The 22858-nt window shown below is 43.5% G+C and overlaps 3 protein-coding genes across 5 annotated transcripts in view; 1 reads left to right on the forward strand and 2 right to left on the reverse strand.

Annotated features, from left to right (window-relative positions):
* On the reverse strand, positions 1 to 10980 carry bend4 (BEN domain containing 4). The gene is made up of 6 exons (XM_080465815.1): positions 10155 to 10980; positions 5554 to 6186; positions 3660 to 3751; positions 3427 to 3453; positions 3068 to 3308; positions 1 to 1702 (listed from the first exon to the last, which is right to left on the reverse strand). Exons 1-6 carry the CDS (start codon positions 10597 to 10599, stop codon positions 1470 to 1472), a joined length of 1671 nt encoding a protein of 556 aa, XP_080321941.1. The 5' UTR covers positions 10600 to 10980; the 3' UTR covers positions 1 to 1469.
* Positions 10981 to 12018: 1038 nt separating this feature from the next.
* shisa3 (shisa family member 3) lies at positions 12019 to 15178 on the forward strand. The gene is made up of 2 exons (XM_080465070.1): positions 12019 to 12620; positions 14108 to 15178. The coding sequence occupies exons 1-2, from the start codon at positions 12350 to 12352 to the stop codon at positions 14677 to 14679; spliced, it is 843 nt and encodes a 280-aa protein (XP_080321196.1). The 5' UTR covers positions 12019 to 12349; the 3' UTR covers positions 14680 to 15178.
* A 1395-nt stretch (positions 15179 to 16573) lies between these two features.
* The window catches only part of atp8a1 (ATPase phospholipid transporting 8A1), a 115068-nt gene continuing 108783 nt past the window's right edge, over positions 16574 to 22858 (reverse strand). For 2 of the 3 annotated variants that reach the window (XM_080465387.1, XM_080465386.1), the window contains 3 exons: positions 22612 to 22704; positions 21078 to 21169; positions 16574 to 18988 (listed from right to left, as the gene is read on the reverse strand). In XM_080465387.1, the coding sequence (XP_080321513.1) occupies positions 18891 to 18988; positions 21078 to 21169; positions 22612 to 22704 (283 nt within the window). In that variant the 3' untranslated portion in view covers positions 16574 to 18890. Of the gene's footprint in view, positions 18989 to 19786; positions 20109 to 21077; positions 21170 to 22611; positions 22705 to 22858 lie in introns of all 3 variants that reach the window. The other variant, XR_013935411.1, reaches the window with a different exon arrangement.

Consider the following 22858-nt stretch of genomic DNA (forward strand, 5'->3'; position numbering starts at 1 on the left):
CATCTTCAGTGCTTATTTTATTTAACATAAATAAAAAACAGAAACTATTAGATCTGTAAAAATCCGACTGATGCTTCACAGTGTTGATAACAGCCACTTTGAGGGTAAAGGAGTAAATACAAACCAATGCTCACATTCAGAACAGCAACACAACGACAGAATCCGACTGCTTTAAGGTTTCTGTGGCACTTTTCTACTTGGCTTCGTAAAGAGGGAGACACCTCGCACAATAACTGTACTTTATATTACACATTTACACAGCACTGTTGACGTGGCCAACTGATCCCGATACAAGTGGTACATTCAAACGCAGGAAACAATGGAGTGGAAATACTGAACGACAATTAAAACAAAAGCTAAACAATAAAGAAATGATTCAACTCAGCTCAGGAGCGTCTCTTGAGACACCTGAAAGTGCAAATGAGAATTCAGTAAAGTAGATTTGCTCCATTTTATTATCTACCTTGATAGGACTTTATAGAAAACAACTTTAGTTTGAGGCAGAAACTACACACGTTAACACTTTTAAGACTTAAGGCATTATTATGTGACAGCTACCTTAAACTATAAGATTTCATACGTGCTGACATCAACAGGATTAGTAAGAGCATTGAAGGAACATGCCTGCGGTCCTGTGAGTCCATGAAATGGACCATTTCATTATTTATCTGTCCCCTCCACAATGATATTGAAGTATCAATTCTACAGAATCTGCATCAAAACACTGCCACAAACCTCGTGTAACTTTATGAGAATTCCAGCCAATTATTTAACAGTTGCTCTGTAGAATTAAAGAGGAGGGAAACTTGTGCTACAAATCAAACAGCAGTTAGTTTAAAACATGGCCAGCGTTTTTTGTGCCTTTTTATCAGTGATTATTTCCTCACAAATACTTTTGGAATTGGACAGATTTGATTGAAAGAAGGTTAATTCCATTAAACTTTCTCTTCCAAAGAGAAATATAAAGCAGGACACATCATAAATGATTCAAAATTATTTGAATGTGCAGAGCTACAGGTAACAAAACTTTTCTCCGAGGCACTCCTGTAGAAGTAAAGGTGCTTCACCAGTGGCAAAAGAAAATATGTAAGTGCTACTTTTCAGGAGGAACAAGTGCAGAGCCAGAGATGGACAAAAGTCTCTGATTGTGGCCGTGATGGAAACACAAAGCAACCTTCAAATGTTTCACATGTGGTGACACAGCATGAACCCATAGAAAGAGTAGCATATGGAAGACTCAAACTGTGTAAAATTTAAAGAGTCAGACTTTTGAACACACGAAACTTTAGGTATAAAAATGGCAATCAAAGCTATAAAACTATCAGAAAAGAGGACTGTCGGTATAGTTCTGTGATAAACCTCTGGAATGTTTTCTTCACTGTGTAAAGTGACAGGATAAGGTCGGTGTTTGGGATATGTTGTTGTACAGCTACATTTCAAGCATTTCGCAGTGTTTCTCTCCTCGGGCTTCAATCCGACTGGCCGTTCTGGCAGCCTTTCAGAGACAGATCGTCCTGCGACAGCTGCCACTCGAAGGCGTCCGTGTAGAGGCTGCTGGTGCTGCTGCCGCTGCTGCTCAGAAACGTGCCCACCGCCCGGCCCTGGCGAGCGTGGCCCACTGCGTCGCTGAACACTTTGTTGATCTGCTCCTCTGAAGGCATCCACCAGTCGGGGTTTGAGGCACAGTGCATCCGGATAAACTCTGCCAAAAGTGTGAAATTAAACTTTTAATTCAGATTCTGGACTTTTATATAAACTATAGTTTTAGGGAAATTTGAATTTCAAACTGGACACCAGTGTGAATATTTAATATATCCGCTGCAAAGGATCTTGTACCCCCTGCAAATGAACAGATTGCCAAAGCTTTGGTCTAAATGAGCTTCTTCAATCCAAAATTTTAAGATTTGGTAGATCAATCTGTTTTTACCCTCCACTCTCATCATTACACTCCACCAAAGAGACATTAAAGGACACCAGTTCATGAACACAATAGGCATATCTGTTCTGTCATCTGATAATGTCCAAAGTATTTTCACTTTTATTTGTGAAATGTTTGAATATCAGTCTTATAAAAATATAATCAAGGGCTAAAAAATTGAGTTTTGTCTGATTATTTGATATTCTTTATATAATCAAATAAATATTTAGCTTATTTCCCTATCAGAAGTGTGAGGTGGCTGTTGTCTTATTGGAGGTTCCTTAAATGTTCTAAAATTTGAACAGGAGTTTTGAGCGACCAGGGTCTTCTAAAGTGCAAATAGTTCCCTGTTTTCATTTGGTAGACAAACAAAATCTCTATTATTCAGATCAGACTTTAAACTTTCATATTCAAAGTTTTCAGATCGGGCGGGTTCAGCTCAGTTTTGACCATTTTCTAGTTAATCTGCTCTAGGTTTAAGTTATACTGGCTTATGTAGAGCTGTTGGGTTGTCCTCTGTAAAGGTCTATTTCAGTAGTATTTTAGGGTATTTGTACTTTCATCAATATTTTAGTCATACTTAAAGGAACCTTTTATTACAAGCTACTACCAGGTGTTTTATGGATTTGGGATAGTGTTTTATTTAAAATCTTTTCATGTACAAATGTAATTTTGACAGTTAAAAGAGCAGACCCTGTGGTTGTTGCAACCCGAGACTCTAGGTTAGGAACCATTTTTAAAAAAGATCAGAAAAAGAAAACAAATAAACTGAATCTGATCAACTGAGATTTGTTGTGACTTTAAAGTTTTGAGATAGTCCACATCTGCTCTGACATTTGAATATTCTTGCAGTAATTCTGCTGTAAAACCTGCTCGTACGACACCGTGTCACAGCTCCAGTCACTTCGTTGTTGCACATTAATGAGCCCAGTAGATCCCTGCTGCTCTGGAACCATAACTCATAGAAGTGAAGTACACGAATGAGGATGACACTTCATCATTCAAACAACATATAGGGACAACTTTACAAGAGAACCCTGATGAACACTTTCAGTGAAGTTCATATAATATGTCATGCAGGGAAGTAAAGCGGAGTGAAGCGTGATGTTTCCACTGCTGCGGCTGAATGGAAGCATTCAGGGTGCTCACCTCTGAGGCAGCTGACTTTGACGGGGTTGAGAGGTCGTCTCTCCAGGCCCGGATCTCCTGAGTGGACTGAACGCTTCCTTTTGCCCAAACCGCAGGAGAACTTGAGCTCGTCTGTGGTGAAGACGTAGCGGATCAGGTAGCGCAGCAGCCGCCTGCCGTCTTTCTTGGAGGAGTTGACGGCCTCGTCCCACTGCTTGTTAGTGATGAAGAGAGGGTAGTTCTCCAGGAGCTGTTTGCTGCCCTGCAGGGAGAACAGGAACAGTAGCAAAATAGCTTTTTAAAACATGCACACCTGATTTGAACTTATTGCATGCTCTCTGTAAAGGTGTTGCATAAAAACCATAACTCAAGACACAAACCTCAAATACTGTCTGCCGCTCTTCTTCCTGTATAATAGACCCGTATTTTAATTACATATTTTCACACCACTTGATTGCATAATTATCACCGTGAAGACATTTCCATGGCATCATTTCTCTAATTTGGTGATTTTTACTCCTAAAAATATGCAAAAGATAAAGCAAGCTTTAAATAGCAGTGAATAATGCGGAGGAGGAGGAGGAGGAGGAGGAGGAGGAGGCTGTTTTCTTACCTCAGTGAGTTGCTCCTCCGGCAGAGGCTGGACCAGCTGGTTGTGAAACTCAAGAACAGTCTTGAAGTAGTCAAGAACGTTTTGACAGGGAACTGCGCAAAAACACAAGCTCAATGTGACCAGTAATAAAAACACAGGGGCAGAATTCATCCGGCCCAGAAAAGCAAGGAAACAACCCATCTGGTGTGTGATTAAACAATAATAGCCCTGAAACACTTTCCTGCCACCTTGAAAAGATCATTCTGGCTCTAACGTTTTGGTAATTATGAGATCAGATGGAAGCACTGTACTGTGTGTGGAATTTCATATGCAGTTAAAATAAGCTGCTGTTGTGGAAATTAGGTTAGTGTGACACTGGGGAGCTCAGAAAGATTTGGAGCGAGCTTGAAAGTTTGCAAAAATAGAAGCTCTAAAGAAAAACGAAAGCATTCAGACAGCAGGAGGAAACGGAAATTAACCGTCGATCTTTCTGAAAATCCCTAAAAAATGTGCTTAATGCATCAAACTGCCTGATAATTTAGCCAATAGTCCTGTGGATGTCAACATTTACAGTTCAAGTTGTTTTTGTGCATGAAGGCTGAGTTTGTCACTCCAGAGGCGGGTTTGTGTGATAGATGGGCGACTTTCCCGTGTGTATCCTGCCTGGTGGATGTAAAAGATCCAGATCAAATGATAGTCATCTAAATTAACTGGCTTTGGTTTCTTTTGATACTTTTGTTTGACAAATCTCATGAAAACCACACAGAATTTTGGATTGTTTTGGATAAGGAGCAAATATTAAAGGGGCCATGTTATTCAGCTTTTCAACACTTTCACATGGTCTCGTTGGTCCAAAAAATCTATTCAAAATTTATTGCCCCAAATCCAGCTTTTCCTTGGTTTTCCTCCGTTTGTATATTGGATCTTAGGAGCTGCATTCAGAATCTGCTGTGTCTGTGTGAGTTGGACTGGCTCCGCCCACACATGCCCATCTTGGGAAGAGGAAGAAGTACTTCCTCTCGTGGTGCCATGTGCCAGAGCAGAGGTGCCTAATTGTGGGAGGAGTCAAAGGGAGGGCCTACCTTGACTGGGATTGGCTAAACCCCCGATGATACTATATAGGGTTTGATTTCTGATTGGCTGGTTGGAGCAACACACTTTTTATGTCCACCAAGGACGTAATAAAATCATCATCGTATATTTGTTTGTCTGTATATCTGTGAGCAAGATTAAAACTACTGCACAGATCTGTGTCACCACAGATAGATATTAGGCCATTGGAAGACTCTATTCAATTTTGGAGGTGAACCGGATCCGGATGCGGACCCGGCTTCTGGATCAGGATTTCATTTTTTAGGCTTTTAAGGATTAATATGTCAAAACAACATGACAGATTTTGACCACATATTCACCACTGATAGATGTAGCCTTTGGCGGACGTCAGAAATCACTGATTGCTCTTGATTGAACATTGAAACAAGCCAGGGAGAGAGAGGACAGACTTTCTTCACTCGTTCCAGGTTTGGGGATGATTATTACTGTTGGAAAACCATTAGAAAGTCAATTTCTCTACCCCCTCCCCAAACCAGGGTCTGTTTCTTACCCCAGTCTGCCTGTCTGTCCTCTCCTTTTCTCTCCTCTATTCCTCGCCCCAACAGGAACAGCAGAACCTCACCAGCTCTGAGTCTGGTTCAGCAGGTTTCTTCCTGTTAGAGGGAGTTTTTCCTTTGCATTTGGCTTCCCAGACATCACATCTCAATCACACTACTGCCCTTCATAACTGCAGGAATCATTTTGGGAGTTCAGAGCTGACACGTCTAAATCAACTTGAAAACTGCATCACAGCACATGAATGTGTCACTTCTCTGTTTTAACACGGCCGACCTGAGCATCGCTGTGTGTGTCATTACTCCACCTGGGATATTCTCCAGCTTGTTGCGCAGCTCCTCGTTCTCCTGCTGCAGAGACAACACCTCCTGCTCCAGCTCCAGGCAGCGTGGACAGCAGCTCTCCTCCTCCTCCTCCTCCTCCTCGGGCAGCGTGGACGACGGGTGGCCGTACGACTCTGACGGTGTCGGGGAGCCCCAGCCCCCCAGACTGTGTCGTGGAGGAGACAGCCCCGAGCCGGGCTCTGCTGACGGACACTGCTCATCATCAGTGGCCAGATGTTGCTGTTCCAGATGTTGCTGCTGCTGCTGCTGCTGCTGCTGCTGCTGCTGCTGCTGCTGCTGCTGCTGCGGCCTCCGAGGCCCTGAGAGCAGATAGTTCTGGAGGGAGTCTGTGAAGATGCGGAGAACTGCAGAGGTTTGCTGTTGGTGTAAATGGCTTTGTGGCGCCTCCTCCTCAGCGTCTGTGGCGGGGGAGCTCTCTTCAGACTTGGACTTTCCCTGGGAGGAGCACTGAGGACCCTGAGAGTCCCCCGGCCCGTCTTCCAGCTTGATGGTGGAGGTAAATGAGGCGGAGGGTGGCTCCAGGAGGCGGCCATTGTTGAGCAGGCTGAGAACTCGACTGCACTGCTGAGCAAAGGCATCCAGGATGAAGCGATTTTCTACAACAAAGGAGGGACATGGAGGTATCAGGGAGGCTGAAAACTCCCCAGGTCAGTCATTAATAAACTGATTTCCATTGTTTTTCCTGGACTTACTTTTCAGAAAAGTTCCTTCTTAACCTTGAAAACAGCAGCTGACAAAACATTCAATATGAGGCCCATTCATAAGATATCATCGTGTAATCAGGGGACAAAACGTCTCATCTTAGGGTATAATTAATTCTCATTAGCAGCTTCAATTTGTTCAGTTTCTACAGAAACTTTCAGAAAATCAACAGGTGAAAAGTCCTTAAGGGATCTTTTCACAGCAATCAAACTTGGGGATAATGTTTGCTTTGGTGGCTGTAAAATCAAGATTATTCCAAACTCAGAATCACAGAAAACAAAGATCATTTACTCAAGTGAAGCTGTTAGCAGTACAGACGTACTTCTGTCCTCGTTTCAAACCCTAACGGATTTAGATTTTGAAGCTGAATCGAAACGGAGCTCATGTTTATTTCATGTTGGTGCATGAAACATCAGAGTCTGTTGAAAATGCTTAAGTTCAAATATTTATCGAAATGCAGCTCATTCACCAAAAAGGTAAATATTTCCATCTCCACATCCCAATTCGCTGCTCATTTTGTCATTTGCGTGAGTTCCAAAGCCAGACCACTTCAGAACGACTCAGTAAAAATGCATTCAGATTCATGAATCAATGAACTGAAAGCTTTTTACAACATAATCAGCAAAATGAACCAAAACAGAAGCAGTCATTCTACATCACGTTATAGACCAGGCGTCTGTAACCTGCTGCTCGGGAGCTTCATGTGGCTCTTTAGTCCTTTTGTAGTGGCTCTGTGAGCCCTTCACAAAATTATACCTAAATAAACATTTTATCTTCATTTTTGAAAATTACAAAACTTGTTAAACAAAAAAAAAAGAGCCAAAATGGTTAAAACAGCTAAAATGTCAAAATTGTCTAAAATGCTGAAAAAGAAAGTTGAAACTAAAATCAGGCACGAAACAGCTGAAAATGTAATGAAATGTTGCCCATCTTAAGCTGTAATTAAACTTTTACATCATTTATGTTCATGCATAAAAAAAGTTACACTTGTTTTGAGGCTCCAGTTAAATTAGATTTTGGTGGAAAGTGACAAACGGCTCTTTTGGTCCTAAAGGTTCCAGACCCCTGTTCTGCACTGATACATCTTTTCAAGGATTTGTATTGTTTTCTAAGCTGTTTACATTATTCTGATTTAATCTCATGAAATGTGTTGTACAAATTGATTTTATTTGACTGATCGGTTTGTGTTGCTTTGTCTCCGGTTTAAAATGCTGAGTAGAACTACAAGTTGATGTTAGAAATCTCAGATGCATCAGTGAGACAGAGTCTTTTCTTTTTGAAGCTCTTCACGATGTGTTTACCAGTGTGCTTACTTCTGATGTTTAGTCCATTCACTCTAAAAAATGGTAAGTCAGAGTTTTTCCAATTGGGATCATACATCTGAATTTAAATTTGACATCACTTCATACTGATTGTTGTTGGTGTGAAATGAACCAGCCATAATAAGCCATCATTATAAATGAGTAGAAGTGTAGAGCATGAATAATATTGGCATTCCAAACATAATTTCACTGGTGTGTGAGCTTACAAGGGAGAAAAGCAACAGTATTCTATGTTGTTGTTTTTTTTTTGAAGATTATGTGAAAGTGAACTTCTCAGCTGTTTCTTGTCGTCATCTGACTGTTTCCAACTTGGAAGTAGGACCTTCCAGCAACTTGCTGAACGCACCATGAATCCAAGAGATGAGACTTTCAGTAGTTAGAGAAAAAACATTTCAACTGAAACAGCTCAAAGACGCAACTACAAACTTCATTTACCCCGAGAGAGGACACTGGTTTAATCTTTAGTGATGCCTGCTTTTATTGAGTGTTCTTTAGGTTAAATCCTAATCTGCAGATTAACTAATAACTTTATATGACGACTGTCAAAGTATAATTTATGGTGGAAAGTTTTTCTGTTTTCCTGTGTGAAGTATCTTAAAGTGAAACTTTAACAGAGAAGGAATCCAATAAAGCTCTTTTCTCATGACCGCTGATGAAACTCGTCTGCAACATGTTTCATGTTTACACAATTTTCTTACTCTGTCATGTTTGTATTGTGGGGAAGCTTTCCTTTACAGTAGGCCCCCGTGTTCAGAGCACTCCCGGCTTCATTATGCTGATTTATTCAGATGTCAATAAATTCCAAAGTCACAGTATCTGCTGAGACCAAACCCAGCCGAGCACAGAGAATCAGCACAGGAGCCATTGTCCACAAACAAACCTCGGCGTCTCTTTTGGCTGGTAGTCTAGGCACGTCTCAATGAGATGAACTCACACACCTCCATGTAATGATTATGAGTCCAGTGGCCACATACACACGCACACACGCGCGCGCGCGCACACACACACACACACACACACACACACACACACACACACACACACACACACACACACACACACACACACACACACACACACACACACACACACACACACACACACACACACACACACACACACACACACAATGAGTTTGAGGCCGCCATTGCTGCGTTGCCACTCGCTCAGACGTGTCTATCAGCCTGGCGCAGATGTGTCGCATTTATTAATATGCGTACTGTCTGTTTACCCGCCGAGATGTATCTGATATCATTCGCCTTCACACCCCCCTCCCCGCTGCCCCCCACCCCCCCTCGTCTCCTCTCTCAGCAGCTCTGTGAGCTGAGAGCCTCATAAAATTTCATTAAAAACAACACAGTCGGCAGAGGCAAATTTATGAGACCCATTTATTTTAATCACAACTCTTTGGGAAAGGCTTTTCAATGCAATTTGTGTTATTGTGTGCTGAACTGATTGCAGAGTCCCACAGTCTCTGGTGATTCTCTCAATAAGAAAGGACATCAAGTTGTTCCCATTTTGCAGATAAAAGCACTTTGATGTGTCATTATCAGTCCTAATGCCCAGCACATTTAGCTGGGATTGGATGATGCATCTCATGCAATTCACTGGAGCTGATGAAATATAGTTTAGTGTGATTATTTCATAAGTGACATCTGCATCACATGCATGCAACAATTCATGCAAAAGGTAGGATCAACATTGAATGTTATGTTTTGCAGATTTAATTGAAATAAATACAGATCAGGGTTTTTTTTAAGTTCACATGATGCACACATGTACCCATTCATTTGTGTATAAGGTGATCCAGAACTACAGTGCAACCTGAGCTCTTGATTGTCTGTGCAGCAACAATAACCAGCAGCAAAATGAGCCTGCACTGCCAGCAGTGATAAAGAGATTAATATCTGATTAAAGGATGAGATGCCTAATATTTAATTTCGCAACTGCCTGGATTAAGGTTCATTGCTTTCATCCTAATGTTGGTTCCCATGGACCCGCCCTCCACATGGGGAACACATTTCTTCCTGTACAGCCCTCTAATGAACCGCAGCTGAGGAGAAACACTGAGCAGAGGGAACAATCTGTTGTTGTTTTTTTGTTTATTTTTACACACAAACACACGCAAGAGTAGAACACACAAGTAAAACACACAGGCGCAGACAGACCCAATGTACTTTTTAGCACATGCACACTGGAGATTGAATCAGGACGGCTCTCATTACAAGAGCAAATCAATCACTGCTGACAGGAGGAGGAAAACAAGGGGGAAGAAACGGGAAGAAAACAAAAAGCTCAGGTGATGTGGAGAAAACAAAAGAGGTGCTGGCTTGCTGATTTTCATTTATGTTTAGTAACTTCGGGGAGGATTTAAACAATCAAGTGCAGCAAGGGGAAAAAATAAATAAATATATATATATATATATATATATATATACATATAAAATTGACTGGAAAAAGTCTCACGATGCATAGAAAGACACAATAAGGAGAGACTGAACAGACTCTTCTCACTCACTCTGAATAAGTTTGTGACCCACCTGTGCTGATCCCGTACGTGCAGTCTGGGGATAACCGGGGCTCCGCTCCGCCGCCACCGGGCTGGGTACCGGCGGATGCTGCCGGAGCGCCGCTGCCCGCCGCCGCTGAGGTGGATGTCGGGACCCTGCTGCTGGGCCTGGCCTCACAAGAGAACCGCTGTTGGCTGCTGCTGGTCGCCACGCTGCTCTGACGGAGCAGCTGCAGCCGCTGCTGGTGGTGGTGACGGTGCGGCTGGAAATGATGCGGCTGCTCGGGATGAAAGGTGAAGTGATGCTGGTCGCCGAGCAGCGGCACCTCGACCACCGCGGACCAGTCGAAGCGCGACTTTCCCGCGGAGCGCCTGCTCTGGAAGGGCTTCAGGGTGCTGTAGGGACCCCGTTGTTGTCGGCACATCTTCGAGGCGCAAGGCCCTTCGTCTGCGGGCTGCATCTCCCCCTCCATCATCCCGGCCAGGTGTCACCGCGCGGCGGAAGGCTGCGCGTCGTGGCGTGGCGCGTCGCGGCGTGCTGGTGTGACAGACAGCTGATGAGTGAGGGGGATCAGATCGTCACTGTCTGGCTCGGTTACCCCCCTCCACACGCCGTGGGGAGGGTGGGCTAATTCACTGACAAGTCGCCGCTCCAATCCCCAGTCGGGAGCTCCGACAGTGAGACTCCTCCGAGGGGAGACGCAGGCGGGACTTGCGCGCCACTGCCTGCCTCCTTTGTAGCCAACATCCTCCGTGAGAACAACGGGGCGCTGTGGCAACTGTACAATCTGGAAATAAAAAAAGGAAAAAAAAAATCCCACAAAAGAAAAGGCAGAGGCCATTTTGCTCCCGAGCTCAAAGCACCAATGGAGCAGATGAGCGCAAAAGATGGACAATGTTTACGCGCACCTGGAGCAAAACCAGAGCAAATAGTAAGAAAACATGTATGGGGGTGTTTTTACCTATGAATAAGAACATTTAAAAAAAAAAAAAAAAGGAGGAAAATGAACACATATCAATGAAAGACAACATATTTATCACTGCATTTTAACTTAAAGTAATCCAAACGCCGTCACTGACATTTACAGCCAAACTTAATCCAAACAGGGGAACTGCCTCGGACGTGTGATTTCAGTCCCTGAGGTCTTCTGATGGAGGCAGGAAACATCTGTCAACCAGTCCGCGGCTCTGAAAGTTTGCTGCGCCACATGAGGGCGCCGCATCAATAGGTTTGACACTGGAACGTCTGATGGAGACGCAGACCTGGTGCTGACTGTGTGGCACACGTCTCCTCCTCGGCTGCCTCAACAGGACGGTCTGGTCGCTGGTCTCACCTCAGTGGGTTGAAAAACACAACTTCAGGAGCAGAATCAGTCTGCAGTCACGGATGTCAAAACCTGTTAAAGTTCGAGACACTTAGAAAGAGATATGTTGACAAAATTACATTTTAATAGTCAGAAAACACAGAAAAGGCTTCTTGTTTTTTGTTCTACCGTTAATAATTTTATATATAGCCTAATTTCTTCTTTCACTGGAATTTTTTGAGCAAAAATGTATTTTTAAACTTTTGTAATCTTGTAAATAAGAAACTATTTACACATGGCGACAGACAGACAGACAGACAGAGAGAGAGACAGACAGACAGACAGACAGACAGACAGATAGATAGATAGATAGATAGATAGATAGATAGATAGATAGATAGATAGATAGACAAACGATTGCGTAATTTTCCACAGTTTTATATCATTAACATTGTATATTAATACTTTCATCGGGGAACATTTATCCTCCCTGAAGCGCCGCCGCACAGCGTGCTCGCGCACGTTCACTTATTTTGGGGGGAACGTGCGCGCGTCCGCAGCTCATAAAAACCTGCAGCTCTGCGGGACGACGCACAACTTCAGCAACATTCGGACAACAGCGCAACATGAAAGAGATGTAAGGAAACCGGGTGGTATTTTCTTTTTCGAACTTCAGTTTCGGGACTGAAGTCCAGTGATGAGATTGTTCAAAGAGACTGGAAGCTTTAGTTTGGACAAACCGGAGCGGATTCAATTAAACACTCAGTGTTGGCTCACAGCGGGGAAGATGACGGTCACATAGCTTCACGTGTTAGGATCCGAGTTTCTGGGGTTTATTTAGGTAAAGTCACTCCACATGTTGAGCCTGTAGCCCGCTCTGTGAGAGTCTCCCGGTGTCCGGGGGCTGCGGCGGCTCGCCGGGATGGTGCGCCTCTTCAGCTGCCTGCTGCTCGGATATCTGACCTGCAATCTGCGGATATCAGACGCCCAGGGAGAGTACTGCCACGGCTGGCTGGACGCTAATGGGAATTACCACGAGGGCTTCCAGTGTCCGGAGGACTTCGACACGCTGGACGCCACGGTGTGCTGCGGCTCGTGCGCGCTGCGCTACTGCTGCGCGGCCGTGGACGCGCGGCTGGACCAGGGCGGCTGCACCAACGACCGGGAGGTGGACAACACCGAGTTCGCAGCGCGTGAGTCCAGAGTTTACAAACTTTTTGGATGGCATCGATCCACTAGTGAAATGTTTTTTTTCCCCTTGTCGTTGATTAACTTCAATGTGTAACAAAACACTTAAAAGTTCATCCGATGGGAACGCACGTTATGTTCTGTGTTGGTTCTGTGTTGGTTCTGTGTTGGTTCCAGCCAGAGGTCAGAGGTCACTTGACCAATCAAGACACAGCAGCAGACTGAGATTTCAGTGCTTTGCTTAAGCACACTTCAGCTGGTTTTCTACAATCAGACCACCCCGCCATCCTTGCAGATAAATAGATTTCAAATTAAGTGATTAGGTTGTTTTTTTTAATTAAAAAAGTTTGTGGCCAAAACTTCAGCAAATGTTACTCCTCTAGAAATAATACAGCCTTCCTTGCTTGGCTTAATCCATGTTTGTCTGGTTAAAAGTTAATTGTTTTTGCATTACTAATTTTTTATAAGCTTCTGTATTTTAGCAGGGTTCAACAGGAACCTAAATATTAATAGACAGTTATAAAGGATTTCTATTATCTCTGCCCTCATGCCTTCATTTGACCACAGCTCCAGATATTTGACAATCTGGCCCCGTCAGTCACTCAGCTCTCCTTGTCAAAATTTTTTTTTTAGGTAGAATTTAGTTTGAAACTCGATAAAGCTCAGCCGGATTACAGTGCAGGAATGTTTTCCAGAGTCAAAACTCTTCTCGTACAAGCAGACCTATTGTGCTGCCAAATAGAAAGCACACTCTACTTTGACAGTTCACTAATTTTCAAGCAGAAGTAATCACAACATCACGAGAACGCAACTCATTTCTGTGGCTTCTTTAACCCACCGTGGTTGTGAAGGTTTTAATAATGACCTACTTCAACCCAAGAGGCATTATCAGTTTTCTTTAAATTTCCTGAAAAGATAAGCTCATAAGCGTTTAACTTAATGAGCGGCACGCTCAGAATTTCCTATTTTTCTCCCTGTGAAAATAAATAACCACGGGTAGATTTCCTCCCCGAGTGTAAAAGAGCTTCATGAAGTGAAACTGGAGATGTTTGTGTTTGCAGCAGGAATGTGTCTCTGTTTTGTTCAAAGGATTTATAATCAATGAGGTGATTTGAAATGTTTAGTATTACAATTATGTCCGATATAAACAACTGCTCTTGCTGTGGTTCTCGGTGATAAACAAAGTAAGACTCCACTTTATCCTTGTGCCTGGGGTTTATAAGCACTTTGTAATGCATTTAAAAACTACAAGTCCTGTGTGAGTAAACCAAAAGAATTGTTTATGAACACATAAAACAGTTAAACTGCATCAATTATAAAAAATAAATAAATTGACTTTGAATGGGGGAAAATTTCTATAAACGTCGTTAATGGCAGTTATGGTCCTTGAAAGTGAGATAGATATTGATATATGACAACGTCTTGTCTTTACTAACTTTACCTCACCTGAAGCTGCAGTTTATGTCCTCACTGTTGTTTCCTCCCACCTCAGAGCCCGTCTACGTGCCCTTCCTGATGGTGGGAAGCATTTTCGTGGCCTTCGTGGTGGTGGGCTCGCTGGTGGCCGTCTACTGCTGCACCTGCTTGCGGCCCAAGCAGCCGACGCAGCAGCCTATCCGCTTCTCGCTGCGCAGCTGCCAGGGCGAGACCATCCCCATGATCCTCACCACCGCCCCGCCGAGCCTCCGCGCCCCGTCCAGACAGTCCAGCACTGCCACCACCAGCTCCAGCTCGGCCGGCGGGGGCAGCTCCATGCGGAGGTTTTCCCTGGGCGGTCAGCAGCAGCAGCACGGCTGCCTGGTGTCCGCCACCGTCTCCTCCCCGGCTTCCACTCCCACCCCACAGACTCTGCCCCCGCCTCCTCCTCCACCCTACACATCCCCACCAGTAGCCATGGCAGGCGGCCTGCAGCACACCTCCACCCACACACAGTTGCAGCTCCACCAGCCCTCCCATCACCCCCCCCAGAGCGCCGGCTTCCTCTTGCCCCAGCAGTACTTCTTCCCCCTGCAGCCCGACGCCTTCGCAGCGGCCAAGGGCTTCGCCGACTTCGGACAGAGCTGACAGAACTCTCAGCGGGAGAAATTGAGGGATTAGCAGCTTTTCAGACTGAAGGACACGAGCTGGTGAGGACAGACACACAGCAGCACAGCTGGAGGTTTAACGGGGCTGAATGGAAGCAGAGCTGGAGCCTGATGAGCTCGGCCTGAAGCACTTTTCTCTGCAACATCAACACACCTGGGAGGAGGAGCAACACCCTCAATTAAACACACTTTTTTACACCATTAACAGACCTCCCCGGTGTTTTCCAAAGTGGATGTGTTAAAACCTAGACTCCCCAAGTGTATGAGACGGTGTAAACAAGGGCATGGTGGGGTTTTTTTCTGTTGTTTTCTAGACAATCGAAGGAGACTTGGAACATGTTTTGGAGCAAATGTGAACTTTTATGAGATTTTGTACAGGTATGTCTTTGTCATTGTATTGGTTCCTTAATTTACAGCGAATAATGTCAGTAACCTGTGTGCACTGATATATGTAAAGTTTATTAAATGACATCCAAACCAAACAATGTTTGATCATCAGTCAGGCGGGGGGGGGGGTGGTGGGGTAACCGGAGCGGCAGAGCCAGCACAGCAGCTCTACCTGTCGCTCATTCTTGCGCCAGACTTCCCCGCAGGAATGCAGCGCTGAGATCAGTCATTGTCAGTGTTCAATGAGCGTGGTATGGTCACAGTGTCAAAAACAACTTGCCCCAGAAATAGAGGTTTAGGTTGCAGCCCGGCAGGTATGGCAGAATCCCAACAAAGCCGGCTCTGTTTTTAAGGTTATCTGTCTGTGAAATGGACTTGGCCCGTTGGAGTCTCGTGAGGCCGTTCGGTACGAGGATGCTCACATCCAGAGACGTCTGCAATCGGCTTCACAAAAACAGGACGTTGGGTAATTTAATTCCTCGCAGATGCGCTCACTTGCTCAGGTGCTGTTTATACGGTCAGCTTGAACGTCGGTATCACGTTCCACACTGATTAGACATTTCTAAATCATTCAGACGGGTCGGATTCTTTACATCTTGGCCAAGATTTAAAGAAAGAAAAACAGTTTCCAGCTTCTTCTCCAAGTCATCCTTAAAAGTAATGATCCGGGCTATAACTCCACATAATGAATCAAGCTTTGCTTCTTTTTTTGGTCTTGGACTTTTGGAAAGCTGATTCAATCAAAGTCTTTTTTGATAAGAACATCAAAATCATACTCAAATTAGATTTTTGCAAAAACTTAGATTTCATGTTTGGCTTTTAATCTTGTTATAAGCAGTCACAGGGTAAGAGGCATAAACATACGCCTGCTGCTTTTCACTTTTCAATTCACCTTTATTTAACCAGGAAATCCCTTTAAGATTAGGATCTCTCTCTCCCCCCTCCCAGCGGAGACCTGCTCAATGTAGCAGCAGTTTGAAGCGACTTCTTTATTTGGCTGTAATCAGATACAATCACGGGCTCCTCTGCTTCTTAGCAAGTGTTTGTTGGAGCGAGAAATTGCATCTGCAGCCATCACCTGTAACCAGATCACACAGGGCAGAAATATTTAAAACTCTTGAGTCAATTGTGGAATAATTATTGACTCTGTGTTTCTCTTATCACAACTGAGAATGTGCAGTGAAGTTTTCTGTTAATAGCTTGATCATGCCTATAAATTAAAAAATTCTATACAAGGAAAAGCCTCTTTGCCGACTTTATAAACAAAGGACTTAACATTAAAGTGAGTCAACAGGAACAGACTGAGTAAGATCCAAAAAGCAGAAATTTGACTGAACTCCACAATCATAACACATACGGACTGAATATATTGTTATTCATTTGTTTGCCCTGTTCCCAGTCACAATGTTGTCCCTGCCTTTTTCTGTTTACATTACCCCTCCCCCCCCCGCCTGCATATACATGGAAAACAAATCAAGTCGTATGTTCACATTGTTCCTTGAAGATTGTAAAGTTTATTTCAGTAGTCCTTCATGGCAGTAAAAGACAACACTTATAAGTTTGCAGTCCCAACATGCAGAACAATCATTGAACAAAATGACAGAAAAAGAAAGAAATATTGAAAAAAGAAAAGTTAAAGGTGCATTTTTTTCCTCTTTTGTAAAGTGATCAACACTCGAGGGAGAATCAAAGTAGTACAGTTAACACTTCAGAGAACAGTTTGTGTTTTCCATTCATGCAGCCGACGACCTTCACAGACGACGTGTGATTTTATGTTTTCTGGAGAAAGAAAGCAACAGTCCAAGCCTTCCACAGAGACGACATTCACATTCAGCTGTTTGGACATTTTTCGACGAAGTTGACAACCAATCGAGTTTTCACGCTAGAGACAGGCGTAAAAAGTAAATAAAACACAAAAGAGCTTTCCCGTGAAGCAGAGGTACACCGCGTGAAGAAAAGAAGTTACAGACCTGTACACTCAAGAAGAAATCATATACAGAGACCAGATAATACCAGGTATCCACAACTGGAAAAGGTACATCGAGTGCATTGTGCAACATCTCCTGTGGAAGCGAGCAGAACGCCACAGTCCAGACCGAGGGTCCGACCGCCAAACACAAGGTCACACCGGACAGCGGCACTCCCACGTTCCCATACGGGCCATGCATCAGCACACAGTAATACACCATAGCTATACCTGGAGTCGTGCAGACAGACAACTGGAGCAAGCATCACTACACACACGCACGCACACGCACACGCACACTTTCCCCCATACGTACAGCACGTGCACATGCAGGCAATAAACCGACACACACATACACACATTCAAACCATCAGAAATCGGATCTCCCATAGGGAGAAGAAAGCATTCCCACAGACATTAAGTAGTCAATTATAAATAAATCAAGCTGTAACAATATTAATATTATTAACAAGACATTTAAGAAAGCTCCAATTTCTCATTACATCTATCCTGCCAGTTTATCAGAGGAAGAAAAAAAATAAAAAATTAAAAGTTACAGACGAGTCATTACAAAGCCAGTCAAATGCAAAATTCATACATCTCCAATATAAAAATACAAATCCACAAAATAACTATAGAGACAAAGTAGTTTCCATACTGTGGAGATTCCTGGCTAATATCTTTCTCTCCCTTAAGCTAATGGCACTTATGTTAGAAGGATAAAATCTCCATTTTAAGGGAAACACTACTGCCAGTGTGAGCTTGAAGGAGACCGTCAGAGGCTGCAGCCCGCCGCTGCAGGAATAATCATAGTTTAAATGTCTGCAGTTTTCACATTGCAGCAGTGCAACACTGTGGTGGGAGACAGTGACGTTGTCTTCAGTAAGTGTGTGTTGGTGTGTAGCACTGGTGTAAGCTAACTGGCTTCACTACGCTTGGCTATCTTTTTTTCTTCTTCTTCTAAGAGGGAAAAGTTGTACTTAGGCACCGTTGTGAATGTTGAAACAGGAGTGATGTGTGGAATGCAACTGTACGAGTGGAGAGAGCAATACTTATGCTGTAGAAACGGTGGAAAAAGACGAGTGTAGGCTGCAGCAGGCAACTCCTTAAAAGCCTAAACCAAAAAGGTTAAAAACAAAAAAGAAAAACCAGGCACGAGCTCTAAATACTTAAAATTACTTGTTTCAGAAGAGACGAAGAAGAACAAAGGCATGAGCAAATGTAAGGCTTTACACAATAGATGCTTCTTTGAGTGCAAAAAGAAAACGATAATATTACAAACATCTGCTCCGAAGTGGCCTGTTGAGTGCTGGAATACACGCAGGAGTTTAATCACATTTGGTTCAATGTTTTCCGAATTAACAAGTACTTGGACGATTGTATACACGACTGCTCTTTGGCAATCTCACAAGTTTGAATCCTCTACGGCTACTCATTGTCCAGTGTTTTTACCTTAACAACAGTGTTTAAGATTTTGAGACAATAAGATGATTTTATTACATTTTTTTAGGCATTTTGGCTCAGTGCTAAAAGCTTCCTAAATCAACAGGAAGGAAACTTTCACTGCGACAAACTGAGCAAGAACAGTGAAGAACTTCAGACGGCCAGGAAAGCACAGTGCTCATCATGTCTGCTGGACACACAACTACAGCTGATAGTGAACACGGTTTTGTTTTGTTCCTTGTGATTTTTTTCTTTTTTTAATTACTTCTCCCTTTTTCAAAGACGACACTACGCCCCCCTCTGTCTGTTTCATGTCCGTAAACCCTCCTGGGTGCTGGAGGCTCGAGCTCGCGCCGCGCGGAAACGGCTGCTGCGGCTCCGGACTGGCCGGCGGCTCACCACTCGTTGGTCCTCTGCTTGGTGGTGTCGTACGCTCTGATGACTTCAGACTGAGACACCACTCCGTTCTCGTCCTGAGAGAAGGCGTAGCCGTCTGGAAACAAAAGAAAGCGGTTAAAACTCGATGGCAGGTTATTGATTTTAAATGTAAAAAAAAAAAAGTACTTCAAAATGAATAAATTGAAATAAACTAAAATGAAGTTTTGGGGTTTTTTTGCTTTCTTGAAAATGATGTGTATCTCATGTCTAGTTATTGAATAAAGGTCACAATTCAAAGCTGCTCACTTAGATAAATGTGACCAAAGAAAACAGAACACAAAGCAGTTCCACGAAAGAAAGAAAAATAAAGTTATGGCTTGATTATTTTTCAAGTGTGAAAAGTGTAAAACTGTCTAAGTCACGTCTTTACAGAGGGTTACACGCACAGTGCTGTTCCAAATCTAAGAGGGAAGACTTACGAAGAGATAACAGCACTTAGTTAATAAGTAATAAACTCAAAGGAATTTATACTAAACTTAGGAGTAATGGAGTCTGATCTGAGGCGAGGAGGTAAATAAGAATAATACATCAGCTAACTTTTTGTTTAAAAGTCCTGATAAGAGAGATCCTGCTGAGTCTTTATGCGAAGCTGAATTTACTATTATAAACTTATATAGACAGAAACAAGTTTCAAAGAGATAGTTGTGTTATGTGGTATAGCTGTACAAGTACAGAATATTTAAAAAAATAACAAAAGGCTCATCATTTAACCGTTCTGTTAGATAAAATCATGTCATTAAAACAAAACAAAAAAAAAGTGTAAGAATGACTTCCCCACGGTCTGTTGTACAAAAGCTGCTCTAAAATCTATCACCTAAACTTTTCTACCCTGACCTTTGACCCCTGAACTCACCTTCAGGTGTCAAATGACTGGCTCAGTACCTGGAGGCCAGCGGGCAAGTTCAAAGGACCCCGCAGAGACGAGTGCATTGTGGGGGAATAACAGCGCAACATTTCATCATTTGATGGTTATCGGGTTGTACCGAGCTCCACTCAGGAAGCACGAAGGCACACGAGGGGAAGGACAGGAAGTCACTACCAGAGAGGGAGGGAGGACGGCGGCGATCGAGGGGCTACACAGAACTACAGAGGGGCTGGAGAGCTTAAGGAGCTGAGGTTTGAGTAATGAAATAAAAAAAATAAAAGGAATCACACAACAACGGTCTCATCCCCACCTATGAGACAAAAAATAAAAAATAAACGGATCAGACAAAAGACAGAAAAGAACAGATAAAAACAGAAAATACAAACCAAAAGACAAGCTGAGAAAAATCACTGAAAGGATCGATTCTGATTAAAAAATAAATAAAAAAGGTCAACATAAGCTACGGCCATTGAAATGGGATTTATGGCTGTCGGGGTGGTTTCGATAACAGTTGCCCTGGTCAGTGTTTAATCCAGTGAGGAGCGCTTCTGTTTTCACCTCCAGCCCAGAGAAAACTGCAGCTCTCATTACTGAGCGACAGACTCACTGGGCCTCCGCTGGTTGAGGAGACGTCCTGAAAGCTGCTTATCCTGCATCAGCTGAGCGCAACGTGAAGGAAACCCAAGATTACAACATCGGTGCCTTTGTTTGAGTGGCTTTGTGTCTCGGATTCAGTCTAACACCATCAGCGAACCAGATGTTAAATAACCGACATGAACACATCTGTAATCTAATCGCTGCATGTGATGATTCTGGTAAAATAAAGTAAAATATATCTCCCTAAGTTTGAAACTAGCCGACTTAAATTCTATGAGTATTTTGTCTGATTGATGTACAGATCAGGACACGGGGAATTATAGGAGCTGTTGGCAGAACTAAATGTGATGAACAAATGAGCTTCCATGGAAAAGAAATAATAGTAAGTGAGATCAGCAGTCTGTGGCTCCCTGGTGACGGGAGAGAGAGAGAGAGAGAAAGAGAGAGAGAGAGAGAGAGAGAGAGAGAGAGAGAGAGAGAGAGGCCGATAGGGAGGTTGGAAGGAATAAAGAAAAAATAATGTAGGAAAGAAGGAAAAATCATAGATACCTGTATGTAGGAAGAAAGAAATGATGGTAGGAGAGAAGGAAGAAAGAAAAATGGGAAAGAAGGAAGTTAAGAAGGAAGGAAAGGAGGAAAGAAAGAAAGAGAAAGAAGGAAAGAGAGAAAGAGTATGACTCACGGAGCAGGTTCTGCTGCATGGATTCGGAGCGGTACAGACTGACTGTGCTCTTCTTGAAGACGTTCTTCAGGAGCTGGGCTCTCTCTGTCAAACTACACACACACACACACACACACACACACACACACACACACACACACACACACACACACACACACACACACACACACACACACACACACACACACACACACACACACACACACACACACACACACACACACACACACACACACACACACACACACACACACACACACACACACACACACACACACACACACACACACACACACACACACACACACACACACACACACACAGAGAGAGAGAGAGAGAGAAACACACAGAGAGAGAGAGAGAAACACGTAGTGTGTTAGCGGCACCACAGGCAGATTTAATGACTCATACATCAAGGCTGTCGGAGCACCGACGTGTCAACATCTACCTGCTGCTGTATCGAGTCGGGAGAGAGAGCGACCCGGGGTGACGCAGAGGGAGGAGAGGGTGAGGGGACGGCCAAGGTGCATTCATGTCAAGCTAATGCGCGCGCGTGTGTGTGTGTGTGTGTGTGTGTGTGTGTGTGTGTGTGTGTGTGTGTGTGTGTGTGTGTGTGTGTGTAGCCTGCTGAGTCTGGGACTGCAGCCAGGTAGAAGGATCACTTTCAGCCAGTGGAAGATCTCACACTGATGGACTCCATGTTGCCTACACTCCTGCAGGCCTTTGACTCCACAGAGCCAAGTGGACCTGCATCAGCTAACGTATATCTTTTTTTAATAGTGTATGGCTTTAATATAGGATGACTGCTGCTATAAAATGAGACGTGCAGCATTTCAGACACAAGCAATCTTATGACATGATTGCTGATATTACAGTCAATCGTCTGCAATTTAGCAGCAATTTTGAGCTTTTTCTCTTCCACATAGGAATACAGCTGGCAGCAGGGCCTCCAGGATTTGAGAAGTTTGATGGATTTAGTGGGACATATGTGAATCTCCCTCCAATTTGACGTTGAGAAAATGCTTCACATGTTGTGGAAGACAGAAAAAAGAATCAACGGTGCAGCCATGATCAATTTGAGAGACATGATACTCAGAGTCAATATGAATTTATCATTTGGCCGTCGTGTTAACGTGAGCCATGTGAGCAAATCAGACCGTCTCTATTCATAGAGGAGTTTCCCATCCACACTGAACTATGTATGACTCGACAGTTTTTATCTCACAACATTTTTAAAGAAGAAATGGAAAAACTCAGTGATGGTTTTCAATGTCACTTAACTAATTTGCAGGCAATGCAAACGCGTGAATCATTAGATAGAAGCTTAAGGAGAAACACTTCGATTCTATATTGAGTAAATATAAAGAATTGTTTTTTCAAGGTACCAATAGGTACTGGTTGGTTTTAAGCCGGTGTACCGCAAAAATGACTATTTTGCACATTTTGTGCTTCACACAGACGGTAAAGAAATTGAGGCAAAGGGACTCAACATCACATCAAAACACAGATGTAGTAAAGTAACGTAAAAGTGTACCTCTTCCCATGCACCACTGCTCCAGGGTCTTTGGATAAAGCCTCAAGCTCCTGAACCTCATCCACCAGGGTCTTGAAACACGCCTTCTTCACACTGTGAATTTCCGAAAACGGAATTATACGTTAGATGTCTTAACGTGACAAAACCTCCATGAGTCAGTAACTGAGACGGTAACACGTCCAGCTTCATAAATTGTCCCGACACTATGAAACTGCTGCGGGCTGGAGCTTCCCAGACCCGGGATAGT

This window comes from Lipophrys pholis (assembly GCF_963383615.2).
Source record: "Lipophrys pholis genome assembly, chromosome: 6".
Lineage (NCBI taxonomy): Eukaryota > Metazoa > Chordata > Actinopteri > Blenniiformes > Blenniidae > Lipophrys > Lipophrys pholis.